Here is a 21,759-nt window from a genome sequence, read left to right as displayed (position 1 = left end):
CAAAAACAGACACATAGATCAATGGAACAGAATAGAGAGCCCAGAAATGGACCCTCAACTCTATGGTCAACTAATCTTTGACAAAGCAGGAAAGAATGTCCAATGGAAAAAAGTCTCTTCAACAAATGGTGTTGGGAAAATTGGACAGCCACATGCAGAAGAATGAAACTGGACCACTTCCTTACACCACACACAAAAATAAGACTCCAAATGGTTGAAAGACCTAAACGTGAGACAGGAGTCCATCAAAATCCTAAAGGAGAACACAGGCAGCAACCTCTTCGACCTCAGCCACAGCAACTTCTTCCTAGAAACATCGCCAAAGGCAAGGGAAGCAAGGGCAAAAATGAACTATTGGGATTTCATCAAGATCAAAAGCTTTTGCACAGCAAAAGAAACAGTCCACAAAACCAAAAGACAACTGACAGAATGGGAGAAGATATTTGCAAATGACATATCAGATAAAGGGCTAGTATCAAAATCTATAAAGAACTTATCAAACTCAACACCCAAAGAACAAATGATCCAATCAAGAAATGGGCAGAAGACATGAACAGACATTTTTCCAGAGAAGACATCCAAATGGCCAACAGACACATGAAAAAGTGCTCAACGTTGCTCGGCATCAGGGAAATCCAAATCAAAACCTCAATGAGATACCACCTCCCACCAGTCAGAATGGCTAAAATTAACAAGTCAGGAAACGACAGATGTTGGCGGGGATGCGGAGAAAGGGGAGCCCTCCTACACTGTTGGTGGGAATGCAAGCTGGTGCAACCACTCTGGAAAACAGTAGGGAGGTTCCTCAAACAGTTGAAAATAGAGCTACCATACGATCCAGCCATTGCACTACTGGGTATTTACCACAAAGATACAAATGTAGGGATCCGAAGGGGTACGTGCACCCCAATGTTTATAGCAGCAATGTCCACAATGGCCAAACTGTGGAAAGAGCCAAGATGTCCATCGACAGATGAATGGATAAAGAAGAAGTGGTATATATATACACGATGGAATATTATGCAGCCATCAAAAGGAATGAGATCTTGCCATTTGCAACGACGTGGATGGAAGTGGAGGGTGTTATGCTCAGTGAAATAAGTCAATCAGAGAAAGACATGTATCATATGACCTCACCGATATGAGGAATTCTTAATCTCAGGAAACAAACTGAGGGGTGCTGGAGTGGTGGGGGGTGGGAGGGATGGGGTGGCTGGGTGATAGACATTGGGTAGGGTATGTGCTATGGTGAGCGCTGTGAATTGTGCAAGACTGTTGAATCACAGATCTGTACCTCTGAAACAAATAATGCAATATATGTTAAGAAAAAAAAAAGTTAGCAAGAGGGGAAGAATGAAGGAGTAAATCGGAGAGGGAGACGAACCATGAGAGACGATGGACTCTGAAAAACAAACTGAGGGTTCTGGAGGGGAGGCGGTGGGGGGATGGGTTAGCCTGGTGATGGGTATTAAAGAGGGCACGTTCTGTGTGGAGCTACTGGGTGTTATGCACAAACAATGAATCATGGAACATTACATCAAAAACTAATGATGTGATGTGATTAACATAATAAAAAATTAAAAAAGAAAAATTTACTATGTTTATATCAGAAAGGATAGTTTCTTGCAATTAAAAAAAAAGGTTTTCAAATGCAGTCTTGTAAAGAAGCCACTGGAGGAATTAGACTTTTAAACTGGTACAACATAGGCTAAGAGATATTCAGGAGGTCTGGTAGTAGAATTCAGATAATGGAATTTGGGTGATCTTCAGTGATCTTAGATCATTGAAGATTAAGAATACAGAAAGTTTAAACAGAAGTGAAGGGCGGAAGATAAAGTAGGTATTCTTAGTTCTGAATGTGGTGTCTATGAAGAGCCTGTGTGAGACCAAATGGAAATGTCCAGGAAGGAATTGAAATGTGTCTGCAGCTATGGGCCATATTTGGGTTGGAGATATATAGATTCAATGGTTATTTGCTTCTAGGTAAGCTATTTTATTACCTACATTTCTGCCTAATGTCATTTTGGTCAATGAAATCATGAAACAAAATGGTTCATATTCATTCATCCTTGATCCTAGAGACAAAATGTGTTGTCTCCCTTTACTTGCTAAGCCTCTAAAACAAAAAATCAGAACATAGTAGGCTTCTTCATATCACACAGTATACATCAGTGCATTTTTGGAACAGCAGGTCCATTCACTTAAGATTCGTGAGCTTTCCTACCAGCTTCTCTGGTCAGGTTTCTTTGATGTCATCTCTGTTTGAGATGTTGTTCAAAATAATATAATTTACGGAGCTGGAAACTATAAGAGAGAAGGAGTAAAAGATTTTCCCAGAGTCACATAGTCATTTGTAATAGGGTACAGTTATATAAAAATTCCACCAAAATACATTACAATTATAAATAGCATTTGGTGGAAGTAGGGAATCAAAGCCCAAGTTTCATGTACATGGGATACCTTATGGTGGTTGAGTTTCCTTCCTTTCAGTGGTATGTAGATGACATATAGTTGCACATCTATTTTACTTATCTGTTGTACTTATATTTGTATTTCTTTAGAAATCATCTTACGGACTGCCTTTAAATCCTGAGGTTACCAAGAATGGCATGTCTGGTTGTTCTGTAGAGGACATACCACAGCATCTTGTAAGAATAGTATTACCTTCTGATGATGAATGGATGAGTACATTAGACTTCAAGGATTCTCTTAATGTTTTCTGATTATTCTTGAGATCTGATAACAGAGCATGAGTCAGCATAGAGGTGTTGAGTACAGAATTGGTGGGCATTTTATGAGAAAATGAGCATTGCTATAGACTCCTTAAGGTTCACGTAGTCAAATGCCTAAAATCAGAGTACATGGAATAATTCTCCTTTCTCAGTGAGGCTTCTTTCTGAACCACTTCCACTCCCCCTCACCTGTACATTTCTGCGGTCATGTCCACTACAACGCTAAATGCCCTTGGATAGCTGGGAGAAAAGAGAGGGCAATACATGAAGGCTCAGTTAATATAATTTACATAATGAAATTGTCAATGAGCTCGTGACCATGTTTGCCTTATCATTGCAAGCTCACTTTTTTATAATGAAGAAGGTGAAGGGGTTGAATGGATAAGTAGAAGCATCCCTTAACAACTCTACAATATTCTCAGAATAGGATGTCTTGCCACTAAGTGAGCATGGGACCTTTCTCTTAAATTTTAAGTCGCTATCTACCCCTCTCCTTAAATTTTATTTTACCTATTCATTTATTAATACCTTTAGGTAATTAAATTTTTGGAATGGGTGTAGCTCTGCTTCTAAAATGTAAGGTACATAGTATTCCATTTGATAGCATTTTTTTATGTGGGAGTATATGCATAAACATGAATGGGAATGAAACACATAATTCCGTTATGAATGGAATATATCAGAAATACACAGATATACCTGTCTGTGATCTCATTAGATGCATTATGGTCATTAAAGAGATATAATAGCAAATGGTGACATTTGATTGTCGTTAGTGAATAATAGTGGAAATTCTAGGGCTGGGGTAGCTTGCTAAACATCTAGTTAAAATATTGCATTCCAGAATCAGGGGAGAAAGAACAATGACTTTCATTCAGTATGATTCAAACCAAATGATTTTATCTCTAATTTCTGAAAATGACAGGTTTTCTAGCCAAAAGCTCCTTTTGCTAGAGGATAATCTTAATTGAAGTAGCACCTCCTGTGTCATTGTTGATACCCTGATTGGAGCATTAAGAAGCCCCAGTCTTTTTGGTAGAAAGTTAATGGAAATTTTACCATAAAATCTACCTGATTAGAGGCGCCTGGCTGGCTCCGTTGGTAGACCATGCGACTCTTGATCTCAGGGTCCTGAGTTCAAGCCCCACATTGGACGTAGAACTTACTTAAAAATATAAATAAAATAAAATGTCACAAATAAAATTTTTTAAAAATAAATAAAATCACCTGATTTTAATATCAGGCAGTATAGCTCAGTGGTCGAAAGCTCTGGATTCAGACTGTCTGGGTTTAAATCCTGGCCTTGTTTCATCCTAACTGCATGACATTGGGGAGATTGTCTAACCTTTTGATGTTGAGGTTCCTCATCTGTAAAATGGAGATGGTAGCATACTTACTCTACGTAGAGCTGTTTTGACACATAAATGAAATAATCTTTAGGAAGTGGTGAACACAGTGACTGGAAAAATGTAAGAGTTCAAAAACTGAGCACTCTTTTGTTACTGAACACATCGTGTCGGTGTTGTCGTCTGAGTGCCTAGAGAGAGGAGAGCTGTCAAGGCATTGCCCTGGGCCGCAGGAAAGTCATGTTATTCATGAGTGTCATACCAGAGACAGATGGGTACCAAACTGATATATAGGCATTAGCCTTTTGTCCACATCTGCTGTCCTTATTTCAGATGTATATGTGTTTAGTGAATGCATATCAATAAATGTATTACATTATCGGTATGAAAGATAAGCTCTTCTTTACAGAGCTACTAAATCTCACATTATTTGATTCAGTGAGAAAAAATGACCTTCACATTCTTGGCGGCAGGTGCTTCTCTAAAGCAAAGGACAGTGGTAGCCAGAAAGCACAAGATTATTAAACATATGCAACAGTCCTGATTGTCGAAAGACCCGAATTCACTGAAGTATAATTTTTAACTCAACCCTTTGGGTTTTTATTATCCCTTGAATTGGTACAAAATAAAATACACCTGATGACATGGCTTGTGTGTAATGTCACATCCTGTGTGGCATTTGCAAGGAATGAAAAGTTCAGTTACATGCACTGGGAAGCAGGTGCTCTCAGGTACTGTATTGCTGTATTGTGCGATCATGCCTGCGGGTCTCCACAGTATGCAAAGGACGAGAGCTTGTTCTTCGTTCTAATGCGGTACTGTATTCACTACAGTCTGACAGTTTCCTGTCTCTGTTAGACGGTGGCTCTCCTCCTTACATACAAAGTAAGGGGGTCCATGTATGGGGGAAATGGTGTTAACTTTGAACCCTAAGGATAATAAGTACAGGTGGTCATTGTGTTCCCCCTTTCCCCTGTTCCCTTTCTTTTTTTTTTTTAAAGATTTTATTTATTTGACAGAGAGATAGAAGAGCACAAGCAGAGGGAATGGCAGAGGGAGAGGGGGAAGCAGGCTCTGCACTGAGCAGGGAGCTCAATGTGGGACTTGATCCCAGGACCCTGGGATCATGACCCAAGCCGAAGGCAGAAGCTTAACCATCTAAGCCACCGAGGCGCCCCCCCCCATTCTCTTTCTTTTTCCCCTCCCTTCTGATCCCTGCGGATAATGCCAGGAAGCTGGGCTATGGCATCAGCTGTTGACACAGAAGTGCCTTGGTGCTTCAGCCTGAGCTACATTGTTTCTGTTGTACTGGTTTCATAGTTTTGTGAGATCCATTCTCCTAGCTCCTTGACTCTTCACATATAGAGAAAACATTTTTTTTTAAATCATCAGAGCAGAGAAAGTTCTATGAGTATGGCTGAAGTTTCATCTTTTAAGACATTGTTGCAATATTACATAATTTTCTACCTTCTGAATTTTCTCCCTTCTTAAAGGAGAATTTGCCAAGCTTGATTTAACTTGGTTTCCTTTTTCAAGTAATCCTGAATAATATTGTTACGTGTGATTATCCTTTTTTCCCCCAGAAAAGAAAACGAGGGAATATTACAATTTAGGGACCTTGTCTTAATATTTTTTAACACTTAGCATACCATCCACATATTGGGGTCTTAATATATGTGCACAGATATTTTCAATAAAATATTTTAGATTGAACAAATAATAGCACTGTGATTTATTTTGGGCCTTTGTTGAAGGTATTAGAGTTAATGGGGCTATTAAAGGGCTGTTCTCTGATCTAGCCTTTTGTTTTGCAATTTACTGACGCAGAAATCCAGAGAGTTAAGTGTCTTCCTCAAGATGTGTTCTTCTTTAAGAAGATGGCTTGTGTGTAATGTCACATTACTGCTGAAATACATTTGAATGTTTGAAATACATTTTCTTTCCATCATTGCTTTCAGATTATTGTACAATCCATTGACTAGTTCACAGAGATCAAATGGCTTATAGAAGTCTTCTGACTTCTGACAGTTTGAACATAAGGTCTTAGTTCCATTCCTTATAAAATCTCTAAACATGACAATAAAAGTTAAAAAAGACAAAAATTAAAAAATAAGACAGAAAATAGGAACAAAATTTTGAAAATTATAAAATAGTTGGACAAGAGGTAACACACTTAGCAGAAAGAGAAAGCTACCACTGAAGCTGGCAGGAGGAGAAATTTGGTTGCAAGAACATCCATACCGTAGGACCCTAGAAAGGCTCATAAAGAAAAAGCAGCAAGGAAGGAGGATTGATTGAAAGTTTTCAGAAGTAGTGAAATACCCAGATTGTTTCTCTCCAACCCTAGCAGAAGACTGGTAGTTTTCTTTCTGGAGAGACTGAACCAGAGGGACTCTGGACTTGGCGATGGAGGATTATTATCCCTTTCAGGGAGGAGCCTGGAGGAATCCTCTCTGGGGAACAACCCAAGAGAAAAGACCTGGACTGGGGCGAGGGTGGGGGGGTTACCCAGCAAAATAGCCCTGTCAGGCTACCCTGGCATAAGAACCTATTGTCTTCACTTCTACATTCCTCTCATGATATGAACATCCTGCTGTGCCAAATGTAGTTCTGGTGTTCAGAGTGACACAGTTTTTTGTAAAGCAGGCTATCTAAATGAAGCTAACTACTGATGCTCAACAGCAACCAGTAGTCTTTTTCAAACACTGTAGTAAAAATAAAAACCACCTGTGTTGGCTTTATTGCAAGCTCTCAGGCTAGATTTTTATCCTTTTCAGTTTTCAGTTTCCTACTCTGTAAAAACGAAAAAGTATATATAAAGTACTGAGGATATCGCACATGAAATGTTCAGTACTTTTTAATTTAACTGTTATTTTGATCCTTCTCATCATTCTCAGTTACAATTAGATGAAGATTTTGCACAAACTGATTCAGGAAAAGGAAGCTTCCCTTTAGTATTTTTTTTTTTTTTTAAGAGATCTAGGAGTGCCTGGGTGGCTCAGTTGGTTGAGAGTCTGACTCTTGGTTTTGGCTCAGGTCATGATATCAAGCCCCATGTTGGGCTCCGCACTCAGCAGGGAGTCTGCTTGAGATTCTCTATCTCCCTCTCCCCCTCCCCCTTCAATGCTCACTCTTTCTCTGTCTCTCTCTCTCAAATAAAATCTTTAAAAAATTTTAAAAATTAAATTTAAAAAGATCTAAATATTCAAAAAAAGCAAGCTTCTCAGTATGTTGCACCCTTTTATAAGTACTCATTCATTCCTAAAAATATAGTTGGTACAAGTATTGCTAATAAATCAGACTTTTCTAGACTTGCATGGGATTATGGGAAATCTTAGAGATGATCAAATACCGTGGCTACCATAGCAACAGCTATGTCTTTCTCTCATTTTTTGAGCCTAGCTTAACATAGGATCCTAAAACACAGTAATTGGTTGTATTCACAATTTTTTTAACTTGAAAAAAACTATTGTGTATTTGTTTTCATAGATATTCCATTAACTCAGTGGCCCTTTGCTGTCATGTGGTTGCCATTAGCTGCTTTGCCCAGGTTGTGAAAGGGCTGATGGCTCCATCTGGATTGCAGGCAGGAATGGGAGCTTTCAGCCTTAAAGTCTTTTTGGGTTACTAGTAGTGCATAAAAGATGGAAAAGAGGGTTCTTGGCTTCTGGGGGGTGTGGTGCGGCAGATGGGTGGGCAAAGATTACAGGCTGGGACAGTAGCTTGCTCAGCAGCAAATGCATTGCCTCTGTTGCTCTTTTCCTTTACTTCCTAGGCTTGGATGGGTGGCATGCCCCATATAGATACCTTTTTCCTTCCTCTGAGATTCTGCCCCAAGTGTAGATCAAGAGCCATGAGCAGTGCTTGGCAACTTCTCTTTTGAGTGGTTCAGTTTATCTTCAGTAGATATTCATACTCCTTAGTTATTGAGTCCAACCAGACAGAGGCTGGTGGGCACTGAACCAACAGAGGACTCAAGGCATAATCTCTGTTGTGTTGTAACTCTGGCTTGCCAAGCTTGTGAAAACCAGTCCAAGAGTAGAAGAGCAGTAATAGGTAAATTAACTCCTTATTAGGTCATCTCCTGACTCCCATCTCTCTGCCGAGTCCTTTTTCTATCATAAGATCAGAAACCCTACTACCAGTCATCAGACTGACTGGCACACTCCTGTACTGGTTGGCTTTGAGCCTTTGTGATTGTGGAAAGCCTCTCTGTTCTCCCCTCTGGCTCGCCTTCCAGCTCCTCCTTTGAGATTGTTTTTTAAAGGAATGAGGCACACGGGACACGTCACCCTCTTACTGACCCTGTCCTTCCTACTGTAGCCATCCCAGTTGGCTGATGATAGTCAGGTATTTGCTGCTGGTGTGTGCCCAGCACTATGCAGGTCACAGCCCAAGTGGAGGGAATAGTCAGTGGAGTTCACATTTAACTCCGTGTCCTTTTGCATGTGGCTACTGTCAGCTGCTCTGTCCAGCCTGTCGGAAAGGGCTGTGTGCTGGCCATTGTTTCAAGGAGTTTACACGTCTAACCTCCTCGATGCTCATATCAATCCAGAGTTGTGCCATGTGAGGTGTTGACAACTTTTACTCATTTTACAGGTGGCATCCTCAGGTTTAGGTCAGTTTCCTGGGGGTTGTAAAGTAGTATTGAAGTCCACCTGATGCCAAATCTTGTGTCTTAACTACTTCTCTACTCCCAGAGGCAGTTATGCCACAGGCCTTAGTCTTAGGAACGAAACATATTTAAAGCAAATAGTGACCAGTACCAGACAGAATGCCATCAAGTGTATATCAAATAGACTAACAGTAATGTTTGTTTTTGTGCATATTTGTACTCTGCTTGGTTCCAAAGAGGATTAAAAGTTGTCAAAATACTTAACCTAATTCTCCTTTGATTTTCAAAGTAACCTCGTGATTAAGGTATTTTCACCTCTATTTTATAGATGACAAAACTGCTTCTCAGGTTGATTTAACCAAGTCAGCAAGTTAAGGCTGGGTTCCAGTCAAATGCAGAGCAACAATCACCTTGTCAGGGATTTTCCTAATGGTGGTGCTGATTAATTTCCACAGTAAAAGTGGTGTCTGATCCCACCTTTTATCTGAGATATAATTTTGTCGCTTCTGTCTCTACTCTTCTGCCCCTGGCAAAACACAATGCTGTGGTTTGGCTGGCTCAGTTCTCTATCAGACAGGCCTTGAATGCAGAGTTAAAAGGCACATACATGTACCTTAAATTGGATTTATCCCTAGGTGATAAAGGTATAAAAACATGTATGAGCATGATGGACACCAACGTTATTCCTAGGAAAGTAGCAGCAGGAGGGTACAGCTTTTTTTTTAGATTTCTTTATTTTAGAGAATGTGCATGGGAATGGGGAGAGGGGCAGAGTGAGAGAATCTTCAAGCAGACTCTCCGCTGAATGGGGAGTCCAACTTGGGGCTTGGTCCCACGACCCATGAGATTACTACCTGAGCCGAAACCAAGAGTCAGACGCTCAACCAACTGAGCCACCCAGGCAGGTACAGCTTTTATATCTGTAACACTTTATTTCTTAAATATATCCAAAGAAAACAAACAGAAAAAGACATACTAAGAAGAGGAGAGGAAAGTTGGATTCACTTCTCTTCTGAGAGCCAATTTTTGAAAATTTAGTACCAGGGTGTTATGAAATAATCAGTGTTAAGTAAATGAGGACTTGCATTGATGGTAATGAAGTAACCTAAGCTTGTTTCAGATGCTCACAAAATACTTGTGTTTTGATAATCCCAATCTAACGTCACTGAAGGCAAGGAGTATATATATGTGTTTATCTCTGTCACCTAGTGCCCAGCGTAATATCTTGATTCATGGTAGGTTGGTGGATGAGCACATGCAGAAGAGAACAGCTTTGCCAACACCAAATTCTCCATTCTGTTATAAGTGACTCCATATAGGTACCCAAGTAAAACTTTTCTCTCTCTAGTTCGACATTCAACTTTTCCTTAACGTTGCTCTCTTTTTATTTAAAAAAAAAAAAAAAAACTAGTTCTCTTGCTTTTTTGCCTAAAATTAGGGAAGGAAAAATTGTGCCTGTTGACTGGAGGCTGCAAGCATTATAGCAGACATGTACAGATGGATAGCCTCCAGCTACCACAGTTGAAATTCCATTCCACTTAATGTGCCCTCATAAAGGACAAGCTCCTGCCCCTTCCAGCTCACTGTAATCGTCCAGCATATGAGCTAATGATGTTTCTGAAGCTTGGGAAGTGGAGGTATTTTTATAGTTCATTTCTCTCTCCTCTCCCAGAAAGCACAGCCATAATCTGACACATGATCAATGGGACCAGCCCTTTTTAGGATGCAGAAGATGCCTCCCTGCGTCTGTGGCTCACAGTGGCAAACAATAGAGACTTCTACAATGATATTTTGCCTCCCTGGTGTTCAAACTTCTTCAGTTAAGCCTGTCTGGAATCTATAAACTATTAGCTATTAAAGCTTTTTTTTTTTTTTTAAATAAAATAAAAGGGGTCGGAGGGTGGAACCAAAGAGGAAAGACTGTATCTTTGCCAAGATGCTCTCTCTGCTTTCCCTATGAGTCATACTTAGAGGAGCAGAGGGACTTTGGAAAGCTGCCTGCAGTCACATTGAAACAGCTCTCCTGGCACTTTTAGACATTTTTAAAAATTTTCTCAGGGAATAAAGATGTTTTTCAAATTGTTCATTCCCTCCTTTTGGGCCAGCCTGAGAGCTTTTGTTTAGCTGTAGCGTGGTGGTTTTATGGAAGATTTACCAGCCAGAACAGTTGAACCCAGATCTTTGTATTTGGTGTATTACTAAAGAATGAGCTCTTTGCTGTTCAAAATTTGTAATCATTCTTTCTTAAAATTATCATATTAAAAGGAATTGTCTCAGACCCATAGCATTCCTGTGGAATTAAGTTTGCATTTGGGACATTCTTAAGCATTTTCTTAGTATATTATGTTTGTAGAATTTCAAATATTCAGGTTTTTTTTTTAAAGTTTGGTTTTAGTATGGCAGGGCTAGCCCATGCTAAATAAGGGAGCTGCTTAATAAATGTAGCCATCCTGATTTTAAACATTTGGCAGCACAAGAAAAAAGAAAGGTCACCTTAATTTTCCTACTTACCTTATATATAAATAAGGGTTTTGTTTTGTTTTGTTTTGTTTTCTAAGTGTTGAATTAAAGCTTCCTGAAAACCAGTTGCACTGACAAATCTAAATCTCAGTTTTTCAAATTTTTTTTCTTTTTAGCTATAAAAAGTGATTGTGTCCTTTCATAGTTCCAGAAACTGGCAGACAACTTAATATCCCTATGACCACCCCCATGTTACTCCCCCCTTTTTAAAGGGTTCCACGGTTTCTGCTCTAGAAATAACCAGATCTTAGGGGGTTTGGTACCAAAACTAAGTTATGATTGAACTGTTTGGGTAATTATGACTGCTTAGCAGGAATTTATTTAAGGAGTAGAAGAAAGTAGCAACATACAGAGCAATTTGTGTTGTATAGGAAAGTTGCTTTGGATGGCTGACTCTTAGATATAAACTGAATACAATACTCATTGGAGTAGGAAATACTAGTGGAGGGATTAATTGCTAAAAATTTTATTTCCTGCAGAACTTGATCTCTCTAATTAAAATCTACTTTCGGGACCTTGAGTTCAACTTTAGTGGTTTTATCATTTCATCTTGTAATTTTAGAGGCCACTTTGCAAGGTCTAGTGCCCCCATAATAATCTCTAGTGACTGCCCAAACTGGGTAAAATGATGTTCAGCTGGTAGGGGAGTGGAGGATAGTGGAAAAGAGTAGAATCAGCTGTGGGCTGAATGATTATTTATCCTTGAATCTCTGTTCACTTATTTGTATCACTGCCATTTTTCTGGCGTAATAGAAACGTGTAAATGACTGATGTTTTAATGAGTGGATTAAGCGTATTATTCCATAGAGTCATTAACTTTGAGAGCTGGCAGGAGTTTCAGGGGGTCTGGTCCAGTCCACAGTTCAGTATATTTTGTTTATGTTTTCAAACATAGTAGCTACTTTGCTTCATAGTTACAAACAGCTTGCACCTATTGTCTTACCTGGTTCTTCATACATTTCTATTAACTGGCCCCTGTGGACATGTGAGTTCATGGATCCAGTTAATCTTACCTCTTCATTTTACAGTTACAGGAATTGAAACCCTGAAGGATCAAATGACTTCCCAAAGTCAAACAGCTAGTTCAGGGCAATTCCAGAACTATTTTATAGTTTGAGTATTTTTCTCTGAATTCTTCTAAATTTAGAAAAGATGTTACTTGGGATGTCTGGGTGTCTCAGCCATTTGAGTGTCCCACTGTTAATTTCGGCTCCAGTCATGATCTCAGGGTTGTGAAATTGAGCCCCATGTTGGGAGTCTGCTTGAGATTCTCTCCCCCTGCCCCTGCTTGCATGCATGTGCTTTTGCGTGCTCTCTCTCAAGTAAATAAATAATTTTTTTAAAAAGATGTTATTTATTTTTCAGTAAGTTATAGACCTTTGTCAAACTGCAGAGATGCTTTTTTTTTTAAGATTTTATTTGAGAGAGATCATGAGCAGGGGGAGGGGCATAGGGAGAGGGAGAAGCAGACTCCCCCTGAGCACTGAGCCCAAGTCGGGGCTCGATCCCAGGACCCTGAGATCATGACCTGAGCCAGAATGAAGAGTTGGTTGCTTAACCGAATGAGCCACCCAGGTGCCCCCAGAGATGCTTTTTAAAGATGTCTTACAAATAAAAGAATTGAGAAGCACTGGTGGAATAAGATTGAAGAGTCTAGTTTAGGTCCTGTTACAAACCTAAAACTTTTCATCTCAGTAGACACCAAGATTTTTCTGTCGATAACGTAAAGGAATTGTACTAGACAATTTCACATCACCCAGTACAGGGCTTGGTAAATAGTAACTTCTCAATAAATAGTTGAGTGAACAGTGGGTTTTGAAGGTCCCTACCAGCACTAAATTATAGATTCTCTAACTGTATATCAGCTTTTCTTCCTTCCCCTATCCCCAGTTTACTTGGCCTAGATGGCTTTCGGAATATCTTCCAGTCTTAGGTGTCTAAGTTTTTTGGTTTAGAACTTGTTAGGGGAGTTCTTTGAACCGCGTATTCTCTCTTCTGTCCTCATATTTGTGGTTTCACTCTCCCTTCAGCTTGTCTATTCCTGAACTTACTACACTGCAAAAAGATCCATGGACCTGTTTGATGGGAAGGAAAGAGCAGGCAGAGGAAGTAAGGAGTAGGTGGCTTTTCAGAAACCACATTATTCCACACCTCTGCCATCTCTTATCTCCTCTGGCCTCATACAAAAAGAGGTAGCGTTTCCTCCTGGCCTCATCTGTTTGTAGGCAGGATGATATTTCAAAACTGGAAATGGATTACTGTTTCATTATAAACAATACTCGTGAATTTCAACATACATTATTGGGATTTATACAGTCTTGAGCAGGCCGAGTCACTGTCGCCAAATCATCAAACACCTACTGTTGTAGGACGTGAGAGGATAGAAAAGTTCTCTCCTACCTGTTAAGAGATTGAAAGCTTTATAGGTAAGTTAGTGGAGTTACAGAAATAGAAACTAGCTGTGAACTTGGGTTGTATAACTGCACTAAATCCAACTGTACCTTTTGATATAAACGGAGAATCCTTATGGAATTCAGCTTTTCCATGTATTAGAGAATCAGAATGTTGAAAACACTGAGGTGCTTTTTTTCTTCATTAAAAAGAAAATCTGATTCTTAAGAAACCCAGATTAGTGCTGAGCTTCTCTTCCCTCAGAAATACCCCTAAAGAAACCCTCCTACACTGTTGGTGGGAATGCAACCTGGTGCAGCCACTCTGGAAAACAGTATGGAGGTTCCTCAAAAAGTTGAAAATAGAGCTACCCTACTCCTCAGCAATTGCACTGCTGGGTATTAACCCCAAAGATACAAATGTAGGGATCCGAAGGGGCACATGCACCCCAATGTTTATAGCACCAAAGTCAACAATAGCTAAACTATGGAAAGAGCCCAGATGTCCATCAATAGACGAATGGATAAAGAAGATGTGGTGTATGTGTGTGTGTATACACACACACACACACACACACACACACACACACATACACAATGGGATATTATGCAGCCAATCAAAAAAACTGAAATCTTGTCATTTGCAACAACATGGGTGGAACTAGAGGGTATTAGGCTAAGCGAAATAAGTCTATCAAGGAAAGACAAGTATCGTATGATGTCACTGATTTGAGGAATTTGAGAAACAAGACAGGATCATAGGGGAAGGGAGGAAAAAATGAAACAGACGAAAGAGAGGGAGATAAGCCATAAGAGACTCTTAATCTCAGGAAACAAACTGAGGGTTGCTGGAGGGGAGGGGGGTGGGAGGGACGGGGTGGCTGGGTGATGGACATTAGGGAGGGTATGTGCTATGGTGAGCGCTGTGAATTGTGTAAGACTGTTGAATCACAGACCTGTACCCCTGAAACAATACATTATATGTTAATAAAAAAATACCCCTAAAGAAATCCATAATCTCACACACAAATACACATATAAATCTGCTCAACATCAGCTTAATTCTTCCCTGCTTTTTTTGCTGGTGTGCTTCATCCTCTGGGCCAGGAACCTATGCCTGCTCATTTCTTTTGTGGCAGACTTAATCCTGGCAACTTTACTAAGCCAAGAATACTCTAGAAATTCTGATTTTTATGCCTTTGTTTTTCTCCGTTTTGTTTCTCACCTTTCCCTTCCTCAGAACTATTCATGTGTACACCCTGCCAGTGATTAATAAATATATGTGATTTTCCTGTCTTAGTCATTGTATTATTCATGATTTTGCAGAAGTTTGTCTGAAGTTCCTAGCCAAACTATAGAAGGTATCAGGCAATGTTTGCATCTTTTTAAAACTGGCTCATTTATTGCTCATAGATTTCCTACCAAAAACCAAAAATATTTCCCTTATCTCTGCCTAAACCAAGCCAGTTCCCACAACTTTCTGTGCTTTTATAAATAGGACTGGTTCCAAGATCCAGTTTTTCTCAATTTCCTGTTCCTTGCTAAAAGAACTTCTTGTTCCTCCCTTTAGCCTCACCTTGCTCTCCAGTGACAGTGTCTCAGGTGTGAAGCTAACCTGTGTGTCCAGCTTTAAAGTAGCTGAGGAGCCCCTTCTGGGTACAGTTTCATAGCCAGCCGTTTTCTGCTTTTAGGACCATCACAAGCAAGGAAGCACCCCAGCAATCACTGTAAATATATTTTCTTCTCCCATTCTCCAACAAATAATCCTCCCCTGTCATCCACATGCATCACCTTTTGGAGGCTGATAAAAATGGCGTTCCAGGCTTCAGACAAAGAACAGTTGGTTTCATTCTGGTTGGCTTCTTACCTTTAAATACCTTGAGAGAAAGAACAGAGCAGAGTCAGTCTATAAGTGTTCTTTCTACATCAGAAAGGGAGAGATATCATCTTTAAGATTGGAGTTCAGGGAAATTGAGGACTAGAACATGGATCACCTGGCACGGGGTAGCTATTTGGTAGGTACTTACTTCATGAATAAAAAATATGTTTCCTAGATGGAGAAAGGTCCATCTGGCAAAACAATAACCAGGTCAGAGAGAAGAGAAAGAGGTAATAATTTGGGGCCATAATTATCTTACTTGTCATTACTTTCTTCCTATTCCGTAAAAGGACATGGAAAATGGGGTATTGCTCCTACTTCCCGATATGTCATACCACTGTGTTTTCAGGTGAAATGCTAATAGCCTCATTTTTAAGCCCCGAGTCTGACAAATTTAGACTTTGATATCTAACGAGTCCCTCTGTTATCCATCTTCACTTCAAAAAATGTGTTATTATGCTGCATTTATTTAGCACTTCACATTTGCAAAATTCTATGCCTGTGTTATTCTCTACCAAAACTCCACTTACTTATCACCCTTTTTAGAATGGCAAACAAGGATACCAGAAGGTCTTACGCAAACGGGGTTTTAATTTTTTTCAAATTCTTTTTGGAAATTGGCAGGATATAAATTATAAACTAACTGATAGAAATTGTAGTTTTATTACCATATTTGCTTTCCTCTCATAAATTAATCATGTGGGGTTAGAAAAAGACTTGAGGTTATCTATATAAAATTGGCTTAAATTGACCAGCAAACCATAGAGAGGTTAACTACAAAGGAGGCATTAATGAGTTTTTAGGGGCGACAGACCTGTTCTTACATCTTGATTGTGGTAGTGATTGAGTGATTGCACCAACTGGACACTTACAGACTCATACATTGAAAAGTATGAATTTTACTGTGTGTACATTCTGTCCCTGTAACCCTGTCCTTTAAAAAAGAAAAAAAGTATTAGAACTTGAAAATAAACATTTTTTATCTGCTTCATGAGGGAGATAATGAATTCACTGGCAGTGGTTGAGCCCAAACTGGTTGACCGTTTGAGGGAGGAGCATTTCAGAGCAGATTATTGCTCCTGGTGCTTCTCTTAGTGCACACTTGGGACATGTTTGCTGAAAGTTAAAATTAACTGAAGTTCCTCTATAAGAATAAGACTCTGGGATCTCAAGCAAGCAAGAGTTTTAAAATCTACAATACTGTGTCTTTATTATCAGTTCCTTTATTAGACCCTACCCCTTTTTCAAACACTTGACTAAAATATAACCGTCATGAGAAAAATTCTCAAAATTTGATTTTATTTATGGGTTTTATGGGGGAGGGCAATTAATAATTGATGAAAGCAGAATTTCCAGAAGGTTGCAAAAGAAAGTAATTATCCTTTTAGGATGAGAAAGTCAGCAGTGATTGAATCAGATTCTGGTTTAAATAGTCACACGACACCCTTTCCACCCTTTGGTTCTAGTTCAGGGAAGTGCTCGGGCCTTTTAATAATTACACACTTTGCTTCACTGATAAGATTCACAGTCCACACGACAGGCCTCAGTGCCAGCTGTATTTTCTTCTTGGCACTGTTTCTTTCCTCCCTTCACCCTGGCCCCTCACTCGCCTCCATGTGTGCCCAGCTCAAAAGCTGAGGTTTCCATCTGTAAAGCCTGTTGCCACAGGATACAGAATTCACTAGGGAGGAGGGAAAACTGCATGTGTATGTTTAAGGATGGTGGCTCTCATAATCAGATAAACGTTGTGGAAAGCTTGCTCATTCATATGGAAGAGCTGGTGCTGCAGCTAAATGGTGGAGCCACTGAGCTCCAGGCTCTGGCATCTGTGCATTAGCCCTGCCCAGCCAGAAGCACATTTACTAGCTGTACTGAACGGCTGATGAACATTGTCACTTTTGCCTTCAACAGTAACCTTTATATGAATCCTGTAGAGAAAAGGCTGTTTCCCCCTTTATTATTTTTTTCAATGAAATGATGAAATTGATTACACGTAGGAAATACCCTGTGACTTTTTCGCACAGTAAAGTACCTTTTATGTAATCATAGTAAGTCTCTGGTGTTTTGCTTTTCACTCTTGACTTCTTTGATATAACCTCTCTTCCCCGATTAAAAAAATCTCTAAGGTATCAAAGACTTCTGCCCCCGGTCAGTTTTGCAGCCTGTGATTCTCCTCTGCTTCCTTCCTGGTGACATTAATCTTGAATGAGCAATGGTGCAGGTGAATGCCCTGAGCAGTCCTGAATATAGCCTGATTTTTGAGGAGAGGAAGCTTCCCAGTTCCTGCCATTTGATTGGCCATGATTTGGCTTCTTAGGCCAGTTCTGTCTTCACCTGGAACTCCACTTAGCACTGTGGACAGAGGGTCCTTGGCCTTGGGATACCAACTTTGAGAACTAGAGGTAGAGCTTCAGAGTGCACGTCTTCATTCTCTCCTTCTCCTTCCTGTGCCCCTCCTTACTCCAGGAAGAACTCTTAGAATTGTTGTAAGTTTACTTATATTTTCTAAGCTGGAAGCTCAGAATATCCCTGGCCTCCATGAGCACAGGCATTGTTGGGGATATTTGGGTTGCATTTTGTTTATCTTTTCCACACTCACACGGTTTGCCCAGCTTGGCAGCCTGCTGGCCTGGACAATAATAAAGCTTCTGTCGAGGTGAGCAAACAGCTGATGGCACAGGGCACAGAGGGGACTCCTACAGTGGCTGCCTGTAATCTGCCAGGCTGGTGGTCAGAGCAGGCGAGAACAAAAGCCAGTCTGTTTGCAGGCAAATTGGAAAATCAATGTGTTAGTTGTGTTCTTGTCTCTTTGCCTTTCTCCTGGCTGAAAGGGAGAATGCTCGTCCAGCAGTCCACAGAATCATTCCAGGCAAGTATCCATTCCAGAGACTTACCTGCCTATCATATTACCACTGGCAGTTCTGAGCAGGGCCCAAGTTTATCTGTTTAAACTGCTTAAAACAGCATTGATAAAGAGAAATCCTCAAACTCACCATCCAGAGTGGGGTGGACCCTACTGTCTCAATGGTTTGAGTTGTTTATATTCTAGACAGCTAGATAACACACATACGTTTGTGTGCTCCTTTCTTTTTTAACACTGGTAAGGGCTTAGAAAGGAGTTTATGTGCTGCCTGGCTGGGAAATGCAGAAACTGCAGTTTGGGCAGCATATTTCATAAAATATGTGTAGTGTTTCCCTCTTATTCCTAAATTGATTTAATATGCTCACTTAGTTGAACATGTCCTAGACATGGTTGTGTATCTGGATTACCGGGTTCTAGAGAGCAGAGATCATACCAACTAGCCCCGTTCCAGGATGAGGGAGAGAGTAGACTTATTAAAGACCCCCGAGAGTTTGTTGACAAATGTCTCAAAGGATGCTGTGCTGATTATGTTGGATATGTGAAGTCTTGAGTAACTTTCCCTCTAGGTTTCTAAGAAATCGAAGTGTGAGAAGAAAAGACCTTTGAGAAGATAAAATTGTTCTGTTCCCCCATGTATGAAAGTTAGCCTCAGACGGTTAACAAATGACTTTAAACAAATTTTAATTTGAGCTTTGAAGGTCTAAACCTAGGTCCTATTAGTCTTTGTTTTCTTTAAAGCCTAAATAAAAATGGTCTGCTGATCCTGAATAAAAGAAAAGGGGGTTTGGTTGGATTTGGTCACAGTGCTCTTATTTTAAAGTCTTATCAGAAAGAAAAGCTGCAACTTCTCTGTCACTGGAGACATCCTGAGGCAGAAGATTAGATTTTAAAATGAGGTTTAGGTTTAAAATAATCTTGGGTAGGGAAGGTAATTGGCATTTTTAATTTTGTTTGTTTTTAAAGGAAAAATGGACAGACTGTAATAATCACTGCTACCCAAAAGACTTCCCAGCAGCTAGCAGTGCCCTGTGTCTCCTCAGCACCGTTTCCCACCTCTTACTGTTGTGAAACTATGTTTGTGTACTTTGTGTTTGTAATGAGATTATTAATGCCGCAAACAGGGAATTTACAGTTCTTCATATATGTCGTAGATGTTAGCAAAATGATCAGCACATTATAGCATTTTATACCTTTGTTGGCCAAAGCTGTTTTTTTATGTGCTGAAAACCTGTGGGCCACCAACTGTGTCAGGCACCGAGGAGTCAGCGTTGGGCGGTCAGCATGCCTCTCCTTGCCCAGCAAGCTTACAAGTGATGCTGGCAAGGCAGCATCACTCTCGTTTAGGCAGTACACCTGGTAATTCTCTTGAATTGTTTCTTTAAAAAATAAAATAAACTTTTAATTGGCCATTATGCTTTAAATTTCAGATGTTTCAGAGTAACACGGAGAGGAACTCAAGTAGCTTGACTGTTGACTTTAAAATGTGAGGGAAAACATGAAATCCTAAAAGATACATTTTGTTTCATTTCTATGCAGAAGATCTCCTTAGATCTAGATCTTGGGCACCTGTACAGTGCCTTTCTCTGGCTAGGTCATTTTTATCCAGAACATAATTTGGCATATTTCTGTCTTTCTGCTTTTTTTTTTTTTAAAGCTGTATAGGTTTTTTAAAATTTTTAAAGTAAACTCTACCCCCAACATGGAGCTCAAACTCATGACCCCAAGATCAAAAGTCACCTGCTCCACTGACTGAACCAGCCAGGTGCCCCATCTATCTTTCTGCTTTTAAACGGGTTAATTCTGTAAAGAAAGAGTGAGAAATAATTTCCAGCAAGATGTAAGATATTCCAAAGTCTAGAGAGGGTTAGGTGACTCTATATCCACAAAACCTCTTCAGATCTTATTTTTGCCAAATTTCTCACCAGAGCACTAATAAATATCCTAAATTAAATACTACTTCACACTTCCTCTTTTTCTCAGCTCTTACTTTGGCAGAGAACCTGTTCAGCAGGAAAACTAACCCCATAGCAGATGGCAGGAAATAGCAGGTGGCGGATTGAATAACCAGCTTCTAAAAAACACTAGTATTAGCCGTATCCTCGACTCAAATATGGCACAAAATCCTTTTGCTCCAAGTTTTTGTCTTACCTTTTTTAAGAAAATAGTTTGATTTTTGTAAGGAGGATCCGAGATTGATGTGCTTCCTGAACAATTAAAGAAAAGATGGGGACTTCCCCTGCCATGATACGACGTTTGATCCTGTGTCCCAGTCACAGCAGGTAAACAGAAAAAGGACCACAGAGCTCTTTAAACAGCCCCTCAGAGCAGCGTCTCCTCTCTCCCTCAGTCTGTGGCAGGGACCCCCAGGCACAAGAAGTCGCCTCAACCCCGGGTATCACCAGTGTGTGCACACTTGAGGCAAGAGCAGCGCTCAGAATCCCTTTCTAAGTTCCATTCCTTTGTAGGTACCATTGCCACACACGCCTCCACTCGGGCTGCTTCGGCCTTTTAAAACCATGTGGGCAGCTACAGGAAACGAAAAGGAGATGGGAGATGGACAAACTGATGAGCTAGACTGGAACTTTGAAGAGGGCAGTGGCGGATGTGGATCCTGGAAGACCTGGATGTTTAACTGTGCTCCATTTTTATTTTTTTCTGCTTTTTTGTTTTCTTTTGGTTCGGTGAAGAGTGTCCCAATCTCTCCTAAGTGCCATAAGAAATATCAGTATAACTCAAAGCTGATTTCCCCCTAGAGTTGCTGTGCTATTCCTTTCTTCATTTTTGCTTCATCTGTTTTATTTTAAACTTCAAAAGTGTCAGCGTCAGCCTCACATCTCTCTTCTAATGAAATGCGTATTTGTATAATGCTATGGTTAGTATTTTCCCCCAGATTATTTTTTAGAAATCTCGTATTTTAAAACAAGATGTTGAATCAGGAAGCGTTAAGTAAGGAATACAGCATTTACAGTACTTTGTTATTGATAATTCTGCCTTCTTTCCCATTTCAAACTTTACAGTTAACAGGTTTTATAGTCAAGTTTTTATTGACTGTTGACCTTTAGGACTTTTGGTCACATTGACTGCACATCTATAAATATCTAAGAGAAGGACCTGTTGATGGAGGATGCATTTTGGCATTGACGTTTCAATTAACCCCAGTTTTCTCTCTTCCTATGCTTTATTTAGATTTCGACACAGCCCCAACTGCTGGTACCTGAGAGACTGGACTATCCACACCTGGATTAGGCAGTGTTTAAAATACGGTGCACAAGACAAAGCCTTATATACCCTTGTAAATAAGGTGAGTGGTTTCCTGGTATTTGTGGCTGCTTTTCCTGAGTTTAGATGATAATACCTATTACAGTATAGCAAAGTCTAGGATAGGAAATAACTTTTGATATTTATTTGCTCCCA

The 21,759-nt window shown here is 40.0% G+C and overlaps 1 protein-coding gene across 4 annotated transcripts in view; it reads left to right on the top strand.

Annotated features, from left to right (window-relative positions):
* Positions 1 to 21,759, top strand: part of MRPS27 (mitochondrial ribosomal protein S27) — a 105,340-nt gene that overhangs the window by 63,120 nt on the left and 20,461 nt on the right. For all 4 annotated transcript variants that reach the window (XM_027604569.2, XM_035727544.1, XM_027604570.2 and 1 more), the window contains one exon: positions 21,532 to 21,646. In XM_027604569.2, the coding sequence (XP_027460370.2) occupies positions 21,532 to 21,646 (115 nt within the window). The remainder of the gene's footprint in view (positions 1 to 21,531; positions 21,647 to 21,759) is intronic.

This window comes from Zalophus californianus, chromosome 5 (assembly GCF_009762305.2).
Source record: "Zalophus californianus isolate mZalCal1 chromosome 5, mZalCal1.pri.v2, whole genome shotgun sequence".
NCBI classification, from domain to species: domain Eukaryota; kingdom Metazoa; phylum Chordata; class Mammalia; order Carnivora; family Otariidae; genus Zalophus; species Zalophus californianus.
This window is presented reverse-complemented; position numbering and strand designations above follow the sequence as displayed.